The following is a 26,853-nucleotide window of genomic DNA, read 5'->3' on the forward strand; positions in this document are numbered from 1 at the left end:
CTGCTTGTTGCGAACTGGACTCTGTTATTTGGAAACAGCAGCCTTGTCTTTAAAATAATCTTTTTTTATTTTGCACTTGGCTTTAATGATACTGTACGTGTGAAAGTTCATATTACTAGGTTATGGTAAGCACTAATGTGTTCCTACTGCAGGTTATAACCACTACCACGGGGTACATTCAGGTGTTTGGCAGTAGTTTGGGCATGTGAGTGCTTCCCACATGCTAAACAATACTTTTTATTTCTTAGCACTGGGGACCTGCTTTGGGCAGACAGTAGGCGATGGAATTCTAAAGAGCGTGGGATAAACACAGAAGATCTCTAATTAGCAAACAAATGGTATAAATTAAAGAACTAAGGCCGGTATTGGACAGACCTGTACGGTTTGCGTCCCATATGTGGTGATTCGGTGTAGGATGGGCTGGAGAGGGCATCAATGGGAATCCCACTAACATGGAACATGAGGATTCTCCTTTGCAAGAGGTATCCAACAATTTAAACTCTCCCTTCCTTCTAAAAAAGGGATTAAAGGAGTCAAGATCTTCAGTCAATCTTTGGTCTTTAAACTCTCTCAACTCCGGAATGATCTCCCCCTTTTTTTTTAAGGAGTTCCTGTTCATTTCAATTTTTCTGTAAATCTTTAAAAACTACTCTATTTGCCAAACATTTTGAAAATTAATTCTGTTGAAATTTTGCTATTATCTTCTATTTATCATTTGTAAATCATTCCCTGTTTATTTAATTGCTGTAAACCGAGTCGAGCTTTCTCAGACTGATGACTCAGTATACAAAGTTAAGCTTTAGTTTAGTTTAGATAGCCACCTATCTCCCGCTGAATAGTCACAGCTAGCCACAAATTGGCTGTATCGTGCAATATAGCTGGTTAGGCAAGGATATTCAGTGCCACAGCAGCTATGTTTAGTGGTTGAAATAGGCCTGCTAGTTATATGACCTATCTTTAAACTAGTTAGTGCTGAATATTGGCTTACCTGGTTAATTAAATTGCTGAGGTCAAAAACGAAACTGAATATTTGATAAAATTTGCTGGAAATGGCCTGGCATTACAATATCCGAGTTGAATGCTGGCAGCGGGCACTCAAAGTGCTGCCCATCGTCTGCTGAATATTGAGCCCTAAGTTCATTGCATGAAATGGGTTCTGTGCTAATATAGCACAGGTTAGTGATAAAATAACACTTCTTACTGGTATGTCCTTAAAATGGCCGTCTGGGTAAAAGTGCAAGGGAGATCCACAATGTGCAGGGGTGTCAAAGTCCCTCCTCGAGGGCCGCAATCCAGGATTTCCCCAATGAATATGCATGAGATCTATCTGCATGCACTGCTTTCATTGTATGCTAATAAATTTCATGCTATTCATTGGGGAAATCCTGAAAACCTGACTGGATTGCAGCCCTTGAGGAAAGACTTTGACACCCCTGATGTACAGTATACTGTATTTTGTTTTTTACCCAGCAAAAAGCAGGCAGGCTCCAAGGCAAGGTTAGAATAAGGGAGGCAACAACATGGTAGTTTTCTTTTTCAAAAGTATGAGACCCATTTATTAAGATGAGAATTATCACATATTAATAATTAACACAGGCTCACATTAATGTTTAATGAAGCATGTGGTAATTCTCATGCTACACAGCTAGCATGCAATGAGGCATGGAATGGGCAGTGAGTTGCAGTTAATACAGAGGTAGATGCCAGACATTTGAATGCAGTAGGTAAAGTGGAGCAGTTAGCACCAGCTGTCTGTGAAGCAGTTCAAACACAGTATAAAAAAACCCCTTTTAACCGAGCTCATTTTCAAAATATAAAGACATCAAAAACTGTCACAAAAGCCAAAACATCTAAGCCACATAATCAAAAGTTTTTAAAAAGACATCCAGGAGCACTGGAAGTCCAGTGAAAGACAGCCAAGAAGTAGGCGTTACATGGGCATGCCATGGGTTTGCTTAGAGAATGGATGTCCAGGTGCGATAACGGAAACTAAGATTTGGTTTGGGTGTGCCCAAACACACCTACAGTTAGACCTGTTTTAAAAGCACATAAAGTGAGTCCCAGACTGTCTTTTGACCCACTAACAATCTGGTTGTGTTGGAGAGCTAGAGCCAAGCATTTTTCTGAATAACTGCAGAGTTACTGAGTGCCAGTTTGGCTTTCAGTTGGTGTCCCTATCTCTGCCTTAACCTAAACTTAAGAACATAAGAATAGCCTTACTGGTCCATCAAGAATAGCCAAAGGTCCATCAAGCCCAGTAGCCCGTTCTCACGGTGGCAATCCAGGTCATTAGTGCCTGGCCAAAACCCAAGGAGTAGCAACATTCCATGCTACTGATCCAGGGCAAGCAGTGGCTTCCGCTATGGCTTTCTCAATAACAGACTATGAACTTTTCCTCCAGGAAATTGTCCATATCCTTCTTAAAACCAGCTACGCTATCCGCTCTTACCACAACCTCTGGCAATGCATTCCTAAACTGCCCTGCCTTTCTTACTGACCCATTTATCACCCCACACTCATACCAGGCAGAACCCTGCCATCCCACTTCCCCACCCCTCCTACCTGTCTTTACCTCCACCTCCCATTTCCACTTACTCACCTTGCTTTCTGTCAATGTGCTGTCTTTTTTTGTCTGTCCCTTGTGCCAGAAACTGCAGCATGAGTGCTGATTGTCTAACCTGTGTCTCTCTGCCATGTTTGAGGGGGTAGGCTGATTGAATGATTGAGGACTGATATTGCTGGTTGAGCGAGTGCCTGGGGGTTGTCTGTCTAGGGAGGGGAGCACAATCTTTGATAGGTGGTGGTAGTTAGCAGGGATTGTGGGCTGCACTTGTGGTGTTTGCTGAAGTTCTGCTGTGGGAGGAAGAGAGAGCTCAGAGAAGGCCCCGAAGGAGATATCCCCGCAAGAGACCCTTCAGGGCTCACTCCTGCTTCCTAGACCTCAAAGACCAGCAATGTATAGATAGATAATGCTTTGATAGGGCAGCTATATAGGATCTCTATCGGCAGATGAAACCCCTCCTGCAAGCATGCACATGCAGGGATAACCCCATAGCCATCCACTTCCCTCGCATTCCTAAGCACCAGGAGTTTCCAATGTGTCCTAGCAACTAACACAGGACTTACTCAGCCCACCAACTCCCACTGCCTCACCCAGTTCTATAAGCCTTCCTCACCCACATCCAGGACTACATCACCTTCTCCCCCCCTCCCCCCAGCCCTACAGAGCAGGATGGGTGAGTCCTAAAGCACAGTCCACTTCCCCTCGGTCATAGGCATCATAGACTGCACACATGTTGCACTCAGACCCCCTGGGCAGATGAGGCCACCTATAGAAACATGCAAGTTGTGTGCAATGCTCAGGAGGAAATAGTGGGCATGTGTGCCTGATACCCTGGCTCTACCCATGATGCCTACATACAGCATTCTGGAATCTACAGAAGAGTGACTCAAGGGGAGTTCAACTGTGGTTGGCTGTTAGGTAAGCACCAACCCTACACCCCTGGCTTCCCTACCATTCCTCCAAATACTCCTTTCCTGCCAGCTCCCACCAATCTCCTCCTTCTGCAGATCAACTGGAACTCACTGGAACCCCCATGTCTCTCCCTCTCTCTTTGCTTCCCTTCCACAGGTGACAGAGTCTACAGCAACCCTGGCTAATGACTCCCATCAAGCACCCAGAAAATGTCACAGAGGAGGACTACAATTGGTGACACAGAAGCACCAGAGCCATCATCAAGTGCACCTTCAGTCAGCTCAAGAACTGCTTCAGATGTCTTGATCATTCGGTGGGGAGCTGCTCTACTGACCAGAATATGTGGCTCAGATACTCCTAGCCTGCTGCATGCTATGAAAAAGGCAGTTCCTCCCAGATCCCCCACATTAACATTAGCAGCAGCCACTGAATGCAGATGACGAGGAGCACTTCCCCATAGAGCAGACCAGGTTGTGTTTCAGGAGGGGGTCCACACTAGGCAACACTTAATACAGACAAACCTCCAGTAAACGTCAGTGAAATGAACAGGTTTATTAATCCTGGACAGCTCCCATAAACTCTAGCAACTCCAGCTCTGCCACCATGTAGCCAAGTCTGCGTTCTGGGCGTTTATCTTGCCATTTCTAGACATCTAGGGTGTGACACATGAGATGTCTTGGAGATGGACATCTAATGTTTCGATTATGGTCAAATCAGAAGGTCATCTATGGGAGGTGCCGCTCCTAGATGTAACTTTCAAACGTTCCCTAGGACGTCTAAGGGGTATCTATCTGGTAGATGTCTTAGATAATGTTATTTTTGTTTTCTTTCTTAGAAAGTCCATAACGTTGCAACCTGTACAACTTGGAACATGAATGATCTGACTCTGTTCTCTGTCTATATAGGAGTAACCCACAGAAGCTCAGTTTTATTTACCAGGACAAGACATCAGTTTCAAACTGAATTACATGGACAAAATATATTTTAGCAGTATTTACATTATGTCCCCTTTCCAAATGCAACTAGAAATATGTGCATTTTTCCCTTTTGGGAGGCATTGTACAATGCAGGTACCGCTGGCTGTAATGCATGAAAGTGTGTTTGGAATCTGGGATGAAAAGTACACATTTGGATGGGATAGTCATATTCTACCCACTGGAAAAGCAGGTGCAAGTGAGCACATTGGCTTTGAACCTGTGGCTACTCAAATGAAAGTAAGTGTGCTTTTGCTTTGAAAACGGGTGCAAATCTCAGGGACAGATGTGGAACCTTTTTCTCAAGATGAGTTTCAAAATTGCCTCCTGAATATGAGACATTTTAAATGGAGGAGGAAAACTATATAAATCAATTGTATTATAACCTACAAAAAGACTACCTTAGAACCAACAACAATTCAGTATAATCCTTCCTTTTTTTTTTAGTGAGACCACTTATTTCATGCATCTGCCATAACACAGCTGTCACTTTGTAAAGACCTGAGTTTTGCCTGAGAAAGGAAATATTTTTTTTTTCTCTTCTCTGTTCAAAACAGTCCAGATAATTTTCCATTTACATTCTGCTTTTATCAAAGGCAATAATTTCCAAATGGATAATAAAGGTTCTGCTAAAAATTCACAGAGCATGGGGGAGGAGGGACATTCCGAGAGCTTTCATGTGGTTATTGCTGGAAAAGACATTTCCTTGATACCCACACATTCAGCACATCTGTCTTACTGTTTGTTAGCCCCCCGGCAGCATGATGCCATTGTATGGAAAAAGTTGTAAATACACAAAGCTGAGACTAAAGGGAATGAATGGACGATAGCCTTTTTTTAGGGTTTTTTTTTAAAAGAAAACTATTAAGAATAATTTTATATAGGAAGTAAAATAATTTATTCTTTCAATTATTTTCTTGGCTTGTGAATTCAGATCCAGCAAGTGGATGAAACCTTTAGATTGTCATTTCTTATTTCCTGATCTGCTAAGGCCATAGGAACCAGCTTTTCAACATGCTTGAGGGTGCTAAACTTAACAAAACTGAATACTTCCTGGTTGAAGTAATGGAGTTTGCTCAATATTGGGAGCGCTCAAGCACCCATGGCTCCCACAGAGCTGGCTTCTATGGCGAAGGCTTTTTTCACATTCTGTGTCTATGGGGGAAAGGAGTTCAGGAAACTGAGCCTTTTGGGTGCAACCCTATAAAATGGAACCTAAATTAAGGCACCGCAAGGGAGCATCCTTGGTGACAATACTATAATGGTGGCATGAAGCACCTAGCCTGTTACAGAACACTACAAGGGGCTGTGGAAAAGTTCTCGGCCCAACTAAGAAGAGAATGATGTGGAGTCATGAAACTTACAAGTTATTCCACACCTTTCTTGACACTTTTCATTTCATTTCATATCAAATCGTGAGAACTAACGGCAGTCATTTACAGAGACCAGACAGGAAGCAAAATGCTTACACTCCTGCCTTTTTCGCCGCTCTGCTGCAGCAATAGAGGAGGCAGCTGTCCAGCAGGAGCGTGAAAAGCTCCTGGTGAGATCGCGTTGGACCACCAGCATTTAAAAAAAGGGGCGGTGGGGGGAGGTGTTTAAAAAATTGCATCCACTTTTTGGGGAGGAAAAAGTACGTCTTATGGAGCGAAAAATACGGTATTTCCTGCCCTCAGAGGGTTTATAATCTAAATTTGTACCTAAGGCAATGGAGTATTAAGTGATTGTGATAAGTACAGAGGTGCTTTCTTCCTAACAGTTGTTTATTTCCTATGAGATGCTACTATATTCTTTTTATGGAGGTTTAGAAAATAAGAGGCTTAGTTTTTAAAGACAGCCCTCCATTCCTCCTGTATAGGGGATAAGTGGCTTATTTTGGTTTTAAAATTTGTACCTCACCTAAAACTCAGGCCTACTTTTACGAAACTGCGATAGCAGTTTCTAGCGTGGGGAGCCGTGTTGAGTGGCCCGTGCTGCTCCCGATGCTCATTGAGTTTCTATGAGCGTTGGGAGCAGCGCAGCTCCCCGCGTTAGAAACTGCTATTACAGTTTCGTAAAAGAGGAGGAAAGTGGCTTGCTCAAGGACATAAAAGACCACAAAGGTATTTGAACTGGGTTTCCCTGGTTCTCAGTTTGCTGCTCTAACCATTATTCAGTGCTGAATACAATCATGTGACAAATGTGTGCAACTAGTTCAACCACTTGTCTTCAGAGACATGATATATGTCACTCTGACTTTGACCTATAATTTAATTTTTAAATTTCCAAACAATTATTGATAAAATTGCAGCATCTTTGCATACAGTTTTTAAATGTTTGTACTCCCTGCCTTTGCCATGATTTAAATCCTTCGCCCTCGATGAATCCACAATATCTCTGAATTTGGAGGGAAGAATAATAGCTGACTTCCCTCTCTCCCTCGGCTTTAAGCTTGGAACATTTATCAAGTTCAAGTTTTATTTAAAATTTGATGAATCGCTTAATCATAATACTCAGACCCCAACTGCCTCACTAGACATCACACAATCATGAGTCTGCTGCACCAGTTTGCACAAACCATGGAGCTTGTCCCGCACCTATCAAGTATGTTTTAATTACAATCTCTCTGATACCTGGAGCAATCCATCTGGCATATCGCAGGGGTCACCATTATCCCCATTGCTTTTAAATGTCTACATGTCTTCATTAGGTGCACAATTGACCCAGCTGGGGATAAAATGATTTAGCTACGCAGATGACTTTACGATCATTATCCCATTCGCTAACTCTCTCTCGGAAGTTACAAGGCAACAGAAGTACTAAATTTGATGGCGCAATGGATGACTGAATTCAGACTGAAACTTAATTCAGAAAAAACTAAATTTTTCGTAGCTTTGCCACAGCCGCTTGATACCAAAACATCACTATGCATCATTAACTTAGTTATCCTATTCAATCTACTATGAAGGTTTTGGGTGTAACACTGGACCGGAGCCTAACCATGAAAGGCCAGGTGGACTCCTTAATCAGAAAGGGTTTTTTCACTCTCTGGAAGCTTCAGTCCATTAGAGCATATTTTGATATGTCATTATTTAGAATTCTGGTACAATCCCTCGTACTGAGTCAACTTGATTACTGTAATATCACCTATTTGGCAATTTCCCAAAAGAATATGCGATGATTACAACTGGTGCAAAATGCAGCGGTCAAACTGATTTTTGGGCTGAAAAAGTTCAATCATGCAACACCTTACTACCAACTGCTGCATTGGTTGCTGATGGAGGCACGTGTGAATTTAAGTTTGGTTGTTTTTGCTTTAAGGTACTATTCGGTCCTGCCCTTAAATATATAACTGACCTTTTCTGTTTCTCAACCAACAGACATAAAAGAAGCTCACACTTGAACTTTGTCTCCCCTCCAGTTAGAGGATGTAAACTTAAAAGACATCATCAACATCTTTTCTCACATCTAAAACAATTGCTTACGCCTATTACTTATGGGGAATTTAGGAAACGCCTAAAAACATATCTGTTCCTGAAGTATTTAGCCAACTGATCCATACAATCTTACTCCACAATAACTGATCCGTAGAGCTGTTAATCTCTAGCTTCTAACTTTGTTAATTCCAATTAATTTGTAACATTTTTTAATCATTGTAAACTGCACAGAACTTCACGGTCCTGCGGTATATAAACTGCTATTATTATTCATCAATTATTCAAAACAATACTTATTTGGGAAAAAAGTCATCTGAACATAAACACAATTGCTTCAGTTATAGCTCTCTATTTATTTTAATGTTATATCGATTCTCATTTATGTTAGGCAAACAACCAGTACAGAAAAATTTCATACATCATAGTGCCTAAGTCTTTCTTCTATTGAAGTGGTCATAGATGACTACTTGCAGATAGAGATCTGATTGGATAGGAGTCCGAATGGAATTGTCCCCCGGAGAAACCTAAAATACATGTACAATACACAGTCAGTGAAGCAATCATCATTGAAAAATATACTATAAAGGCTTCAATGTACACAATTTTATTTCCCATCTATGGAATCTGAGGTGATTACTTTAGAATCTTGCTGAATAGGACTCAATCAAATTACTATATAAGGCTTGACTCCAATTTTGTAAATATTTCATTATCTTTCTCAACCAAATTGCAAGACTTAGGGAGTCATATACTAAAGATTAGTTCAAGTACCTGCAGCAGGGCCCAGAGAATTAAAATGTGACAAATAATATGCGCTAATGTTTAGTAAAAGATCTTTTCAAGGACTAAAATATCGGTATGAAGTTCTAAATTGGAAGATATTACAAATATAGTGGAAGAATAGAAAAGCTTTTAAGAAATTTTTTCTCAATAAAAATTACAACTGTTTTACAGGAAACCTTAAAATCTAGAGAACTTCAACTGAAATTTAAATTTAAGACTGTTTAATTTTCCCTCCATTAGAATGGAGACTCCTAATAATTTATTTTATAGGTTTCTTAGGAAGACTTTTCAGTTTCCTGAAAATAGTCTTCCTTCGTTTTAGAAAATGTATTATTTGTTACCATCTCTACAAACTGAATCTGGCCTGGATACTTCTGCAGCACTTGATGTGTCAGCAAATTCTAGAAACTTTGCTTCAGAGTCTACTACTTGCAGAACATTGATATCTTTTGTGTTTCTTCAAGTCAAGGAAGCACTCTTGAGATTATGGGCTGCTTTTACTAAGCTGCAATAGTGGTTTTAGCACGCGCTTAGCGCATGCTAGACCCTAACACTGGCGTTAGTTCTAGCCATGTAGAGTGGGTTTAGCGCATGCTAAAATTCTGCTTGCACTAAAAACGCTATCGCAACTTATTAAAAGGAGCCCTATATTTTAGGTCTGTTGATCTAGTTTTTTAGGAAGTAGATTCAGTTTTTTTCCCAAAGGTTTCGAAGTGGACACAACTTAGAAAGAAGAAATGTTTAGTCTTATGTCATGAAGTTATTTCTATGGAAGCAATACTTCAGTTATGTTTTCCCTGTAAATGTTGCCTTCAGTATTAGACTATGCGTTATATCTCGTATGTTTTATGAACCAGCACAACTGAGAATCTTTTTGGATTCAAGAAATAGCCATTGATACTTGTCTAGTTTGATTTTCTTTTTCCAATCGGTAAATTTAATAGGTAAAGGTATCTACTCTTTTTCCTGCCTCCTATGATGTGTATTCTAGCCCCCTCCCCCTAACAATATTCCCTCTATGCCAGTGTTTCTCAACTTCTTCAAGCCAAGTACCCCTAAGCCTAATAAATACTAATCGAGTACCCCCGCCCAAGTGCCACTCCAGACCTGCCCAAGCTCTACCCCTGACCCCACCTCCATAATAATAGTACTAATTGTAATGCAATTTCTTCCATCCATTTTTTGTATACACACAATATAATCATATTAATACATAATGGTAACCACAAAATTAACCCCCCCCCCCCCACACACACACAAAGCACACTGTACGCAGAGAAAATGTTAATTATCATTTATATTCAGGGTTTTTTTCAAAGAGGTCAAGGCAGATGACTTTAAATATGCAATCAGTAACAACTATAGAAAAATAGACAATATAGAGCAAAATATAGACAGTAGCTATAAATTCACAAAACTGACACATTTTGATAACTAAATTGAAAATAAAATTATTTTTCCTACCTTTGTTCTCCAGTGATTTCATGAGTCTCTTGTTGCATTTCCAATATTTCTTTCTTTCTGCCTCCTGCACGCTTCCTCTCCTCCGGACTAGAGGTTTAAATGGGAACAGGGATCACGGGAATCCCGTGGGTCCTGCAGGAATCCCACAGGGATCTCCCAGGTCTACGAGATTACCATGATTACCCCCCCCCCCCCCCGAGGTCAACAGGACTCCCACGGGCCCCCGGGACTCCCCCAGGGATGAACCCGGGGTTCCCATCCCAAGGCCTACCTAATGTCGATCCAGTTGAAATTTCAAGATGAGATCTGTCCGGGTTCGGTGCCGTGGCGGGAACAGCCATGCTGAGCAGTGAGCTCAGCATGTAGGCAGTAGGCATGTAGGCACACAAAAAGCATTGCTGATTAATCGGGAGGTGTCATGCGCATTTAGTGAGTCACCCGAGCCTCCCAAAGGCCTCCATACCGGCGACTGAGAGAGAGAGAGACCCAAGGAAGAGACCAGCTTCAGAAATGGCAGCGGCGCGACTGAGGGGATTTGAAATTCGAAAGGAGGATTCTTTCGGAAGACAGCGTGAGCAGCAGTAAAACTCTACACTTGTAAAAAGTAAGTGCACTGAAGTAATGTGGCTTCTTTTCTAAGATCTGTGTCTGGGTTTTCCCAGGGGTATCGTTTGGATCAAGCAGGAGAGGAGCTGAAATGTGTGCATATTTTATTGCTGGTTTAAATAAACTAAGACTAAAAAAAAAAATAAAAAATCAAACTTTCTGAAGTAATTGCTGCTTTTATGGGTAACTTTTATTGGGGGATGGGTGGGGACAGAAGGGATTCCTCACGGGGACGGGCGGGGATGGAGGGGATTCCTCACGGGGACGGGCGGGGATGAAGGTTATTCTGGCGGGGACTGAGGGGAATCTGGCGGGGACGGGTGGGATTTCTGTTCCTGCGCAACTCTCTACTCTGAACCCCATTCCCTTCCCCAACCAACATCTTTCTCACCTTGCATTCCCTTTAATCTGTCCCTCTGTTGCCTCTCCACCACCATTACCCAGCATTTCTCCCTCTCATCCTTCTATTCCTCATGCATCTCTGCCTCACTTTTCTCTCTATATACCCAATTTTCCTTTCTTCCTTTCCCCATGTGCACCATCTCTCTCACACACACTCATGCCCATCAATTCTCCCTTTCTATTCCTCCCTCCTATGTCCCAGGTTAGTGCCCCAATGTGTTGAGTTTGTGTCTCCTCCCCCCTTCTCCCCCCAAAGCCAACCCGTCCATAGAAGCTGCCAGGGATCCCTGCCTGCCCCCCCTCCCCCCCGCTGAAGCCGAAGGCAACACAGGTGGGGATGCCTTTCTGTCTGCCCACACGCTGCACCAACTCCCACCCCCGAAGCTGACCTTGTCACCAAGCCGGAGCCGACATGCTCCATCCCCAACACAGCAGCAACTCTGTGCAGGGACGGGCCACAACAGAGTGTGCAGTGACTGGCACGCTGCACGCAGCCGGCTCACAAGCCTTTCCCCCGATGTCAATTCTGATGTCAGAAAGAAGGTTCCGGGCCAGCCAGCTCCCACAGTAACAACATTCAAAGGCTATGGGACCAATAGTCAATGTGGTCAGTGGGCTCTTCTCTGATATTCAGTGGCACTAAAGTGGGTAGTGCTCTAACCCCTTAAGCCAAAAGTGGCCACTACAGTCTAGGGGCAGAGCTGGGAAAGAGTAGGGAGATATGTGGATACGGGCAATATTCAGTACCAATAACTGCATAGCTAAGCAATCAGGATCACACAAAAATATTGTCCTTTCTGTAATACAAGATATGGGGACTGGCAATGAATATTGGTCAGTATCCACATAAATACCACATAGTGAACAACCAATCCATTTTGATCCTTTATCCCCCCTCTTCAAATACCAGCATACCCCATCCCACTCCACCCCGAAGAACACAGCTTCCTCCCAATCCCCCTCCTAGGAAGAGCTGCTTCCCTCAGCAAAGCATGACCTCACTTCCAAAAGACTCTCCAGTCCCCACAACAAAGTACATCTCCACTTCTGAAGGACCTCCACCCCTTACCACCCCAGCAAACTAAAAGTGAACTTCTGAAGCACCCGCCATCCCTAACCCCCCACCCTGCCTGTAAAGCACAGCCCACATTTCAAGGGTCCCCTATCCCCCAGCAATGCATAGCCAACTTTATGAAGACTCCTCCCCTCCACTGTCACAGGTAAGTAAAAGCACCTTCCCAAGGTCCACGCCTTCCTTGGCAGTCCCTAGTGGTCTAGTGTCAGAAGGGCAGGAATAATACACATTGCCATTCCTTCTAGCGGTAGTCCTGCTGTACTGCAGTAGTACTGCAAGACTGCATAGCCGTTTTGAACCTGGAGTCTCCATGACCAGGAGACAGTGGGGATTGCTCCTGCCTTTCTGACACTATACTAGGAAATGACGTCAGAGAGAGAGCCGAGGCTGACACAAGCAGCAGGTTGGAGATGTTGCTCACACCAGCAAAGAACCAAATGGGTATGAAGGGGGTTGGAGAGGTGCCAGCATCCCCCCCTTTACTATACTATTGCTTGTCCAGTCATATTTGGATATTCAATACAGGTGAATGTACATGGCCCATCATTGAATATCCGGGTCTAATTAAGTCAATGATGGCCAGTGCATGAATATATTCCAGCTGAATACTGATTGGTTGATCTATAACTTGCTAATATATGCATTTCTTTATCATACATTTTGTTTAAATAAATGACAGCTTCTTGTACAATATTCTGATTATCAAACATCCAAGAACATTCCATTAAATTTCTAATCACTTTATGTTTTCCCTGTTGCTTTACATTGCTGACTGTAAAGTGAAAGGAGCATCAACAAAATCTATAACCCAAAACTGGTTCCTGTGCTCTTCACTATAATTATTTATAAGTTCTGAAGATGCTCCTACACTTTTCTTTTGCTATTTTGAGCTATATTTATTATAATGTGCTTCCATATTAGTATGTGCTAACACACATTAACACATGCTATTTAGGGCCCCTTTTACAGAACTGCAGTAGCGATTCTCACAGAGCGAAAGCGACACAGCTTATTCCGTTCCTATGGGCTGCGTTGCATTTGCTGCATTGGAACTCACTACTGCAGCTTTGTATAAGGTGCCCTTAGTTACATAACTTTATTCTTCTATACCGCCAAAAATCAAATGACTTCTAGGCGGTTTACACAGAAGAGAAACTGGATACTCAGCGAAGTACAAAGTATTGAGAGTAAAAGTACAACATGTTACCTAGAGTATAGACAATATAAAATTATTGTTATGAATAAAACTTCAGTTAAGAAATGGATTTATCAAATAGTACAGTCTTAATCCCTTTTCGAAATGTGCTGTGTAAGATTGCATGGTTCCGCTAATATAATTGCCCAACCAGGACTGTTGTTTACTTGCTTGAAATGCTAGCGTCCTATCCACAAAAGACCTGTGTCTACAGCCAATGATCCTAGAATAGATAAATACATTGCAATTCCTGGTTATCCTTGTAGGGCTGTATAGCACAAAATAAGATAAAAGATAGGTAGGGGCCAATCCCCAAACCAGCTTAAAACAAATACAAGAGAACTTAAATATTACTCGTGCTTCTACTAGCAGCCAGTGCAGCATTCGATAGTAAGGACTGACGTGATCATTTTTCCTCAGCCCAAATATCAGACGGACAGCCGTGTTCTGCACTATTCTCAGTTTTCTCAATATATTCTCTTCCATGTCATGGGGCCTATTTATTAACAAAGCACATTAAAAGTCATTAGTGTGAACGACTGTGGTAGCACACTTTTGTAAAGCTAAGACTTTGAAAATGATGCTCCCTGCAGTCTGAGCAGAAGATCCCTGGAACTGTACAAGACTACAAAACATAGGAGTATTCTCCCTCCGTTTCTGCTTTTCTTCCTCACTTTTCACTATGGAATGACAAGTTAGCACAAGAACAATACATGATCTATTATGAAATTGAAGAACAATTAATTATCTTTAGATGTGATTTCAGCTGACATCTAAAGAATTCATGATGTTTGTACAAGTATAAGCCTTATTAATGTAAATATTGACCATGGTTTTGTAAATATGGCATAAGGATTTATTGCACAGCAATGTGAAATATATTTATGTAGGGAAAGCAGCTGTGCTAAGGTAAACAGTATCAATAGTGAAATGTTGAAACAGCTCAAAGGTACATGACTAAGAAGACTGTTGATATTAAGCAGCAAAAAGTGATAAAAGAAAAAATCTTCAGTGATCTACTTAGGGGAAAAAACCTATTTGCATTATTCCCCAAATTCTATATATGGCATGTGCCCAATTTGCCCATGCAACTTAATTGAACAATGAACCAATTAGCACTTATCAAAGTTAATTGGATTATGTGCATTAATTTAGGTGCAAAATCTGTGCCTAAATTTTACATGTGGCACCAGGGGATGGAGAAATGGGCATGTTATGGGCAAATCAGAGGCATTCCTCATATCCTACACACGTAATTATAGAATAAGGGGCATCCATGTTTAACTTTAGGCATGAGGATTTGCATCACACTTCTGTTTGTTTGTTAGGCACGGCTCCTGGACATAAGTGCTATTCTATTAACTCCCCTAACTTTAGGTACCATTTATAGAATAGTGCTTAAGTGGCTCATAATCAAAAGAGAAAAACGTCCAAAACCGGCCTAAGCCGGCACTTAGACGAACATTTCTCAAAAACGTCCAAGCGCCAATAATAAACCCGGGTTTTGGACGTATTTCTAAACGACCTAGGCCTTCATTCTGCCACTCAACATCCAAAGCTAAACGGGGCGTTTCGGGAGGCGTGTCGAGGGCGGGAGTTGGGAGGGACATGGACCGGCTTAAACTTAGTCGTACAGCATGTATAACCGAAAGTTTAACAACAGAGCCTAGACGGAACTTGGACGCTGTGACTTAGACCATGTAAAACATGGTCTAAGTCACAAACACCCACCTAAACTCACCAGATAAGCACTGAAAACACATAACACAGACCCCCACACACTACCCCAGAGATCACCAACTCCCCCCTAAAATTGTATTCACAACTTTAAATTTCAGCCTCCAGACCATCATCACCTGGCCGCCTGGCATAGGAAAGCCAAGTCGTCCAGCCCAGAGCTAGCTGAAGTTGTCTTGGGGGTGGGTTAGGAGGACCCATGCCCATAAGCCCCTGTAATCACTGCATTGATACTTAAACATGTGCACTCCCCTATACACCCCCAAAACCCTTTTTTACTGGCATATAAGTGGTTTCTGAAGCCATAAGGGCTATTGGGGTGGTAGATAAATGGGTCTAAGGGATTCGGGAGGTGGTTTAGGGGGGCTCATCATCACCTATAAGGGAGCTGTAGTGAGGGGAAGCCATGGCACCCTTTTTGTGAAGTTCACAGCAGTGCCCTGTAAGGTACCCCGCTATTTACGTGGCATGTCTGGGTGTGCAGACCCCTCCCACATCCAACAGGGCTTGTTCTAGGCGTTTTGGATTTGGACGGAAGGTTGGACAGAAATGTGGTATAAAGATAGACAATTTAGTGGCTTGGACGATCAGATCGGCAGGACGTATAATTAGACGATTTTCGAAAGTAAAAAAAAAGTTGGATGTATCTTTCAAAAATGTGTCTTAGGCTCTTTTTAACTTTGGACGACTTGCGAGATGGACTTAAACATCCCTTTCGATTATGCCCCTCCACGCATTTATTTTTGGCACTGATGTTTTTAGGCACTATATATAGAATTCAGGCCTATATTAACTAAAATATTTATTTGGTTTGGTTTTATTACAGGACACCTATGTGAGAAATCCATAAAGTCATGGTACGTAGTACGCACCTATGTGCCTTTATAAAATAGGCTGCTAGATCCAGCCCCACTAAGGCACAAAAGCCAATGCACATGCTCCAAAAATGTAAACATGTGCACGTACTATATTTTCTTTCTTTATAAGGATTTCTTTACTGCCTTTTTGAAGAAATTCACCCAAAATAAACTAAACTAAACTACTAAACTAAACCTTAAGTTTGTATACCGCATCATCTCCATAATCATAGAGCTCAGCACGGTTTACACGGGCATAGTATAAAGAGGGAAATCCATAGTAAGGATTACAGGAACTTAGTATAAAGAAGGTTTACAGGAACTTGTTATAAAGAGAGAACACCCGAGGAAGAATAAATAGGGAAGAATAAATAGGGGAAGAATAAATAGGGAAGATAGGATTACATTTATGAGAATAGCCAAGTTTTAAGATGTTTTCGGAATAGTTGGAAGGAGCCCAGATTCCAAAGTGGGGTGGTAAGGTTATTCCATAGCTCTGTGATTCTGAAGGCGAGAGATGTCCCTAATTTTCTCGCATAGATGACACCTTTTTTTTTTTTTTTTTAATTCTTTATTTATCATTTTAAATTTTTAACAAAATCAAACATTTTGTACAGAAAGATTGTCTGATCATACACAAAGTAAGAAGAAAAATAATTTCCATAATACTAAAAATCTCTAATCATACAATCTCAAGTCCTCAATGAAATGATCCAAGAATTTATGAGTGAACTTTAAGGAAATCAATTAATAAATTCTATACAAGAAAAAAGTATCTAATGACTGGATTAAGGAGCTTATATTCTATTTAATCAAGTCCATTTGTTGTTACTATTATGTTGTTCCTTCCTTTTCCAAACGTTTCAGCGTCAAGAAAGCTGTAAGTTGAGCCGGTTCAAAAAACACATATTTATTATCTCGATACCTTATTCTACATTTACATGGGAAACGTAAAAAGAAAATACCACCCAGCTGTGTAACTCCTGCTTTCATCAGAAGAAATTGACGTCTACGGTTCTGAGTTTCTCTACTAACATCTGGAAACATTTGAATTTTTAAACCCAGAAATTCTTTATTTTTGTTCTTAAAAAACATTTTTAATATCCAATCCTTATCTGGCAACAACGCCACAGATAATAAGAGATTTGGTTTAGCCAAATCTTTATCTGATGCTTCCAGAATTGCTGTCAAATCTTGTTGAAGGACTTGTGCTTCCTGTTTCTGGTCCTCCGCTTGCTGATCCATTACTTTGGTAGGCAAATAATATACCCGAGTGAGAGGGGATATTGATTCCTCAGGAATATTTAATATCTCAGTAAAATACCTTTTTATCATCTCCCTTGGGTTTATAGATGGAATTTTTGGAAAGTTCAGTAAGCGCAGGTTATTAGTCCGAGAATTATTTTCCATAGTTTCCATTTTTCTTCTAATAATTTGATTATCCTTTATTATTGTAGATTGAACTTGTTTAATCATTATTACTTCTTTTTCAATTTCTCCTACTTTTTCTTTAATGTTGGAAATTTCCTGTTTATTTTCCTCTATTGTTTGTTTTTGAATTTTTATGTTCTTTTCTCCTTCTTTAATCTGTTTAGTTAGTGAGTCTCCCAGTTTTGAAACCAGATCCCATATTGAGTCAAGAGTCACTTCAGCTGGTTTTTCATGTTTAAAGGAGGTCTCATGTAAAGTTAAGGAAGGCTCACCTTGACTGCCTTCTGTCTGCCGATCCGGGTTTTCTCCTCCCTCAGATCTCCTATCCGCTGGAACTATCTCTGGGCTTAAAAAAGCCATAGAGACTTCTCCTTGCTGGCTCCCTGGTGTTACAGCCTCTCGGTCAGGGAGTGCTGCTGCTTCTGGCCCACTCCATTCGCGTGGGGAGCTCGCACTCAGCGGTGGGGGAGGTGGATTCCTCTGGTCGGGGCTCAGAGTAGTATCCAGCCCTGGGACTTCCGGTTCGGCGTCACTCCACACCGCAGGATCCAGCGGGCGACTCCCCGACGCTGCGGGCTCCCTCTGAAGGCGCTGTAGAAAATGCTCAATGGTAGCGAGAGGGGGGTGTTCAGGGCGCCGCGAGACTGCAGCAGTGCTCTTACCCCGTCTCTTCGGCATTGCAACGAGGGAAAAGGATCTGTTCACAAAAAAATGAACAACGATAGTTCCCACAGCGTCTCACCAGACACAGGTATGAATCGCCATATTGGATCAAGATGCCCCAATCCAACACCTTTTAACGAGGGGAAGGATAGTATGAATTTTTGGGTGGATCTGGTGGTATCAGAACACGAGGAATTCCAAGATAGTGGAATTAGGGGAGGGAGGATGCCGTGTAGGATCTTATAAGTTAGGCAGGCGCTGGGGGGACCCAGGGGGTGACCACGTTATGCGTGCAGAAGGAGGAGGACCCAGGACTGTGGACAGAGGTCTCCGTGCAGACCAAGATCATCCCCCTCCCCCCCTGTTCTCCACAGTCTCTACACAGACAGAGGAGGTCGACCAGCTAGACGGAGACATCATGCAGGAACTTAGGAGTCTCAGGGAGGAGGTGAAACGCATGAGAAGCATCCGAGAGGATGAGGCCTACATTGACGGAGTCGTCCAGGAGCTGTCTCAAATCACCGAGCTGGCCCAAGACATGTCCTCCCTCGAGACACCCAAATCATCAGTTTTGAAACCAACAATTGGGGTACAGGAGATGGCTGGAGACGCTGACTCCTGGAAGCTGGTGACCTCCTCTACGGGCAAACACCGGAGATCCCACCCCCCTCTTTCAATCTCTTCACCCTCTTCTTCTTTTTCTCACCAACAGGGCAGCTTTACATCCACCCCACAACTCACCCTGAGGAACAGATTCCAGATCCTACAGGTAGAAGATGTTGACAAGGAGCAGGAGGATGCCGACAAGGAGCAGGAGGTAGTCCAGCGCATGGCTCCAACTCCGGGGACAACTGATCGGCTCCCCCCAAAGAAGCGCAGAGTAATAGTCATTGGGGACTCTATGCTGAGGGGCACCGAGGGACCAATCTGCAGACCGGATATGCAGTCAAGGGAGGTTTGCTGTCTGCCTGGAGCCAGGGTCCGAGATGTCACCGCCTGTCTTGATAGGCTTCTCAAGCTCCAAGATCACTTCCCCATGGTCCTCATCCACATTGGCACAAACGACACTGCTAAGAACACCCCGGAGAACATAACTAGAGACTTTGGAGCCCTGGGTGAGAGGCTGAAGCAGACAAGAGCGCAGGTGGTCTTCTCCTCGATCCTCCCAGTTAGAGGCAAAGGAAGTGCCAGGGATGAGCGTATACTGAGGACTAAAGAGTGGCTTCAAGGATGGTGCCGGGAAATGAACTTCGGATTCTTGAACCATGGAGAGGCGTTGCAAGGACTTCAGAGACCAGACGGACTCCATCTGACCAGAAGGGGTAAACACGTCTTTGGACACCGACTAGCCCGCCTGCTTCGTAGGGCTTTAAACTAGGTAAGTCGGGGGAGGGTACCCACTCAGATACAAGTGCAGTAAGGAACGATCCTGACGAGGTGAGTCAAAACTCCGATTCTAAGTCCAAAGTAAGTGCCCCCATTGCAAACAATTCTCTAGAAGTCACACTACCCAAGATGGGAAACTCCCCACAGGGACTTAGCAATCACGGGGTATGGAGGGCTATGTATGTTAATGCACACAGTTTAGGCAATAAGATTCTAGAATTAGAGACCGAAATAATGAATGCCGACCTTGACGTGGTGACAATATCCGAAACTTGGTTCACAGACTCTCATGGGTGGGATATGGCTATACCGGGATACAACTTATTTCGTCAGGACAGAGAGGGAAAGTCAGGGGGAGGGGTGGCACTATACATTAAAGAAGACATCAAAACTACCAGAATCACAGATGTCAAGTACACCAGGGAATCCTTCTGGGTGAACCTGGCCAGAGGCAGGGAAAAATGCCTGTATCTTGGTGTAGTATATAGACCTCCAAGACAACTGGAAGACAAAGACTCCTAATTAATTGAAGACATAGAGAATATAACTCTATGGGGAGACGCTATTCTGCTAGGGGACTTCAACATGCCTGACGCAGATTGGAACTCATACTTAGCAACAACCAGCGGTAGCAGGAGACTGTTAACATCCATAAAGGGAGCACAACTCAAACAAATGGTATTGGAACCCACTAGGGCCCAGGCGATCCTGGACCTGGTACTCACAAACGGGGATAGCGTCTCAAAGGTCTCGGTAGGAGATACGCTAGCCTCCAGCGACCACAACATGGTGTGGTTCTACCTCAGGAAAGGTTTTCCTAGATCAAACACGAAAACAAAAGTACTCAACTTCCGAGGCATTGACTTCGAACGCATGGGAGATTTCATCCACAGGACACTGCAGAACCAAGCTACGACCGATGATGTGGAAGCTATGTGGTCATCCCTGAAATCTACCATACATGAAGCGACAAGCCTCTACATTAAATCAGTACACAAACGGCGGAGAAACAACAAACCCCAATGGTACTCCGCAGAAATCTCGCACCTCGTCAAGGAAAAGAAAAAAGCATTTATTTCCTACAAACGAACGGAGACTAGGGAAGCTAAACTTGAACATAGGGCGAGGTCTGCAGCGGTCAAAACGACAATCAGGGAGGCCAAAATTCAAGTGGAAGAGACTCTGGCAAAGAACATGAAGAAAGGGGACAAATCCTTCTTCAGGTATATTAGTGATAGGAAAAAGAACACAGACGGGATAGTACGCCTTAGAAAACCAGATGGGAACTGCGCAGAATCAGATTCCGATAAAGCAGAACTACTGAATGAATACTTCTGCTTGGTCTTCACCTGTGAGGCACCAGGGCACGGTCCGCAGTTGCAGACAAGGCCCAGCATGGAAGACCCATTTCAGAATTTCGAGTTCACACCTGGCGACGTCTACTACGAACTGGCAAAACTCAAGGTGAACAAAGCCATGGGACTGGACAATCTACATCCCAGTGAGCTGTGTGATGTCCTGGCAGAACCGCTATCAGAATTCTTCAATCTCTCCCTAAATTTGGGGAGAATCCCCATAGACTGGAAAACAGCTAACGTTCCACTGCACAAAAAGAGTCTCACATCAATAGTATGCAAACTCATGGAAACACTAATCAAACGTAAATTAGACGCAATCTTGGATGAGGAGAATCTACGGGATCCCAGTCAACACGGATTCACCAAGGGTAGGTCCTGCCAATCCAATCTCATCAGCTTCTTTGACTGGGTAACAAAACAGTTAGACTTGGGAGAATCCGTGGACGTCGTATACCTAGACTTCAGCAAAGCTTTCGATAGTGTCCCGCATTGCAGGCTGTTGAGCAAGATGAAATCAATGGGGCTGGGAGAAACACTAACTACATGGGTCAATGACTGGCTGAGTGGCAGACTTCAGAGGGTGGTAGTTAATGGTACCCTCTCTAAAACATCGGAGGTGACCAGTGGAGTACCGCAGGGCTCAGTCTTGGGCCCGCTCCTTTTCAACATATTCATAGGGGACCTAACTCAGGGGCTTTAAGGCAAGGTAACGTTATTCGCTGACGACGCCAAACTATGCAATATAGTGAGAGATGGCAATTCACCTGATAGTATGACACAGGACCTACATTTGTTGGAGCTTTGGTCCTTGACCTGGCAGCTAGGCTTCAACGCTAAGAAATGCAAGATCATGCACCTCGGCAGCAGAAATCTGTGCAGAACTTACACCTTGAATGGTGAGACCTTAGCTAGAACTTCAACAGAACGAGACTTGGGAGTGATCATCAGCGCAGACATGAAAACTACTGATCATGTGGAGAAGGCTTCATCTAAGGCAAGACAGTTGTTAGGTTGCATCCGCAGGAGTTTCGTCAGCCGGAAGCCTGAAGTCATAATGCCATTATACAGAACCATGGTGAGGCCTCATTTGGAATACTGTGTGCAATTCTGGAGGCCACACTACCGAAAAGATGTGCTGAGAGTAGAGTCGGTGCAATGGATGGCCATCAGGATGGTCTCGGGGCTCAAGGACCTATTGTACGAGGAAAGGCTGAAATATTTGCGGCTGTACTCACTCGAGGAACGAAGGGAGAGTGGAGACATGATCGAGACGTTTAAGTATATTACCGGCCGTATCGAGATGGAAGAAGAGATTCTCTTTCTCAAAGGACCCTCAGCCACAAGAGGGCATCCGCTCAAACTCAGGGGCGGGAAATTTCATGGTGACACCAGGAAATATTTCTTCACCGAGAGAGTGGTTGATCCTTGGAACGAGCTCCCGGTGCAGGTGATCGAGGCAAACAGTGTGCAAGAATTTAAGAGCAAATGGGATGCCAAGGGAACCTGTCACCAGGAGTGGGATCCCTAGGTTAGTAGACTTGGGGGTGGGTCAGTAGAGTGGGCAGACCTGATGGGCTATGGCCCTTATCTGCCGTCATCTTCTATGTTTCTATTTAAAGTGAACCCTGGAGATTACTGGAAACCAGTGAAATTTAGACAGGAGTGGAGAGACATGATCAAATTTACTTTTTGCGAAGATTAGCTTAGCCACGGTATTCTGAATCTGCTGAAGTCTTTGAAGGCTTTTCTTGGTTAGACTTAAGTAGATGGAGTTACAATAGTCCAGTCTGGAAAGGATGATGGATTGTACAAGGACATCAAAATGTTGTTGGTGGAAGCAGGATCTCATTTTCCTCAGCTTGTGAAGGCTAAAAAGGCTTTTTTTTTTTTTTTATACCAAGGTGTTCAGATGATCATTAAAGGAGAGTGTAGAGTCAATGATGATGCCCAGAACTTTACTTGAGAACTCAAGCTGCAGAGTGGTGCCAGAAGACAGTGAAGTGAGGGTGGGTAGCTGAACTAATTTTGGGCCGAGCCAAAGTAGTTTTGTTTTGGACTCGTTCAGTTTCATTTGAACAGTGAAGGCCCAGGATTGGAGATTTGTTATACAAGTTATGTTCTCAGAGAGGTTAGTAAGGTTCGAGTCGGTCTCAAGGAGGACAAGGATGTCATCAGCGTATCTGTAAAGTGTTTCAAGGGGGGATAGATGGAAAAGTTTCAGGGAAGACATGTAGATGCTGAAAAGAATAGGGGATAGAGGTGATCCCTGCGGGACTCCACAAGTCGGTTTCCAAGGGAAGGACGTGGTGCCATTCAGGTTAACAGTGTAAGAGCAGGATCGTAAGAATTTCGAGAACCAGTCTAAGACTGTGGAGTCAATGCCTATCTCAGAAAGTTGGTAAATTAGAATATTGTGATGGACAACATCAAAAGCTGCAGAGAGGTTGAATTGTAGTAGGACAGCGAACTTATTACGAGAATGTAGTTGTTGAACCTTTGAAATTAATGAGGCCAGTAGGGATTCTCTATGTACCATCAGAGGAAAAAATAAGATTCTTGCCTCTGTGTAAAGACTATTTGCTGTAACAGAGACAACCTTGCAGAGGTGACTATAAGGTGCTGCTGAAAGCAAAATAGATTATAGCTTTGCCAACTCCCACTAGATACCAAGAATGGATGACATTCTTGGCAGAGCAGAGGACGTATCCATCTCATTCCTGACCATTCTGCTGTTGCAGTCTTGACTCATTGTTTTGAAACTAGTTGGGCTGAGAAGGAAGATAACATCTTGTCCTATTGGGCTCAGTATACCCAAGAAGGTCAGACAAGGTCATTTCTATGGTTTGGAGGAGAGATAGATGTCTTTCTTTGTCAGACAAAGGATCAGTTAGACTAATTGGTGTGTGGTTTGCATAGTTTCACTTTTGTTAGTAATTTTTGGAAACCTCAGTCTCAGGAATCATTGCATAGTAACATAGACAGCAGATAAAGCCCTAAATGGTCCATCCAGTCTGCCCGTAGTATATTCTTGTTTTGCCAAAGAGAGTTATTTCATGTGCTAGCTTGCTATATTTTTGCTAATTATTATTTGTCTACAATAAATTATAATATATTTTCCATCTGAGCACCTTCCTTAGTACAGATGATTATCCCAGCTACAGGAACCAATTTTGGTAGCATGCTATCTTTCAGGGGTCTCAAAGTCCCTCCTAGAGGGCCGCAATCCAGTCGGGTTTTCAGGATTTCCCCAATGAATATGCATGAGATCTTTGTGCATGCATTGCTTTCAATGCACCATTCATTGAAGAAATCCTGAAAACCCGACTGGATTGCGGTCCTCAAGGAGGGACTTTGAGATCCTGCTCTAAGCATAACTCGGTGCTAATTGCTCCTTAGGGTAATTATGTTACTCCCAAGTGCTCCTAAAGAAATGGGGGCTCATTTGGGATAATTAGTTCTGTCAGTAGGTTAGGTGCTGTGTTGTATAATAAATCAGCTGCAATGTGATTTGGAAAGATAAATCACTTGTAAGGTAGTTAACATTTCCTTATCTCAAAGTGACCCTGCCACCCTGCCACAAGTATTCAACACACAGGCCAATGACAGTGTTTATGGTATAGAATTAAGGAACATTTTCAAATCTAAAACTATGATCTCTAAAGAAACATTGTTTGAATTAATTTGTGCACTTAGTTACATAAAATAAACTTCAAGATGATTTAATGAATTCCTTAGTTGAATTAGAAATTCTTCAGACAGAATTAACCTTGACCTGTGAACAACTTTTTCTGATGTTAAAAAAAAAATGCTCTTCTGGAGAAAGAAAAATCTCAGCTGCAATTAGCTCTCACAGAAGCCAGCTAAACAGTAAGACATTTAACAGGATTCTGGCAGTTTTATGAGCCCCATTTGATCACAACCAGAAAAAGCTGTAAAATCCTTGTCTGATCTTTGTAAAAGGTGACAAAAGGTTCAGAACCAATATAGTTCTTTACATGAATTTAAAGTGTGCATTGGCACAAAGGGCAGAGAAACTTGAGATTGCACTTTTGCAGAGAGAACATAAGATCATAAGAAGTTGCCCCCGCTGAGTCAGACCAGAGGTCCATCTTGCTCAGCGGTCCGCTCCCGTGGCGGCCCATCAGGCCTAGTGCCTAAACAGTGGTCCCTGATTAATTTTGTAACTTACCTCTAATCCCATCCCTATAATCTCTATTTAAAAAATGGGGTTTTGTCTGATAAAATTATGTGACTCAAAGCAAAACTGTAGTTTGAGCCTATGGAATATTATAAACTTAGGTTGTGTCTGCTGGAGAAGTAGAGCGAGCATTCCTATTATTTACAGACATTAAAAGATAACTATGAAGACGTGGAATCACACTGCAAACAGGTAATTAAGAAAATAGATTCTCCATAATAGAAGGTTCAGTCTAGAGTATGCACAGGGACATATCATCACCCATTTCTAGTCAGGTGTTTTTTTCTGTCCTATACCATCCTGATCTTATTGGTACCATCCCCTCATCATCCCTACAGTTTTCTTTTCCCTCACCATACTCAATCAGCTTTTAACATCTATAATAATAATCCTCTAAGCGCGCATGTGCACTTAGGAGGATGTGGGGACCTGACATGTGCTGTGTCCGTCCGTGGCCGGCGGCTTCAGTGCATGCGTCAGCTTGGCGCATCAGACGGGAAGATGAAGGCGGTGCGGATCAGCGCTGGCGGCGGCAGTGTCCGGTAGGGAAATCGCGACTACTCCCCCCTCCCAGCACCAACCGCTGCTACTCCTGTTTGAAGCGGCCTGCTGAGGTTCGCGGCCGGCTGTAGCGAACCTCTCAGGTCCTCTCCTCATGGAGCACGTTCCCTCTGATGTGATTGCGTCAGAGGGAACATGCTACCATATGTAGAGCGGCCTGCGAGGTTCGCTACAGCCGGCCGTGAACCTAAGCAGGCCGCTTTAAACAGGAACAGGAGCGGCGGCAGGAACCATGGATGGATGGAGGGAGGGTAAGAACGGGAGTGGAAGCGAAAAAAGAAGGGCTATGGAGCAGGCTGGAAAGGGGGCTATTTTGGTGGGAGGGTTGTGCTGAGTGCAGACAGCAATCATGGGGGGTGGGGGAAACAGAAGGGGGCCACGAAGCAGGTAGACATGGCACAACAGGGGGCCAGAGGGAGAGCGAAAGGGGGCTGCTTTGGGGGAGGGGTGTGCTGGGGGCAGTTAGCAATCAGGGGAGGTGGGGAGGAACAGAAGGTGGGCCACGAAGCAGGCAGGCATTGCACAACAGGGGGGAGAGGGAAAGGGGGCTGCTTTGGGGGGATGGTTGTTCTGGGGGCAGACAGCAATCAGGGGGGGGGAGGAATAGAAGGGGGCCACGGAGCAGGCAGACATTGCTCAACAGGGGGAAAGGGGGCTGCTTTGGGGGGACAGTTGTGCTGGGGGTAGACAGCAATTATGGAGGGGAACAGAAGGGGGCCCTGGAGCAGGCAGGCATGGCACAACTGGGGGCCAGGGGGAGAGGGAAAGGGGGCTGCTTTGGGGGGAGGAGTGTTCTGGGGCAGACAGCAATCGGGGGGAGGAACAGAAGGGGGGCCATGAAGCAGGCAGGCATTGCACAACAGGGGGAGAGGGAAAGGGGGCTGCTTTGGCAAGCAGGGGGGCCAGGGAGACAGACAGAAAGAAAGACGCACAGACAGGGGACCAGGGAGAGACACAGACACAAAGAATGACAGACAGCGTCCAGGGATAGAGAGAGACAAATAAAAAAAAAACAACCCAGACATACAGACATCTACTCTAGCACCCGTTATTGTAACGGGCTTAAACACTAGTAAGAACATAAGAAGTGCCTCTGCTGGGTCAGATCAGAGGTCCATCGTGCCCAGCAGTCCACTCGTGCGGCGGCCCATCAGGACTAGGACCTGTGTAGTAGTCCTCTATCTGTAAATGCAAACAAAACATAAAGGACTAGATTCAGTGTATGGCTCCCAAATGTAGCCACAGAAAAAAAATGTGTATGGCATGCTATGA

At 43.6% G+C, this 26,853-nt stretch overlaps 1 protein-coding gene across 1 annotated transcript in view; it reads right to left on the reverse strand.

Annotated features, from left to right (window-relative positions):
• Positions 1–8,214: 8,214 nt before the first annotated feature.
• The window catches only part of CFAP299 (cilia and flagella associated protein 299), a 569,941-nt gene continuing 551,302 nt past the window's right edge, over positions 8,215–26,853 (reverse strand). Inside the window, exon 6 of the mRNA XM_033914579.1 lies at positions 8,215–8,389. Within this exon, the coding sequence (XP_033770470.1) occupies positions 8,294–8,389 (96 nt within the window). The 3' untranslated portion in view covers positions 8,215–8,293. The remainder of the gene's footprint in view (positions 8,390–26,853) is intronic.

The sequence above is a fragment of the Geotrypetes seraphini genome, chromosome 1 (genome assembly GCF_902459505.1).
Source record: "Geotrypetes seraphini chromosome 1, aGeoSer1.1, whole genome shotgun sequence".
Taxonomy (NCBI): domain Eukaryota; kingdom Metazoa; phylum Chordata; class Amphibia; order Gymnophiona; family Dermophiidae; genus Geotrypetes; species Geotrypetes seraphini.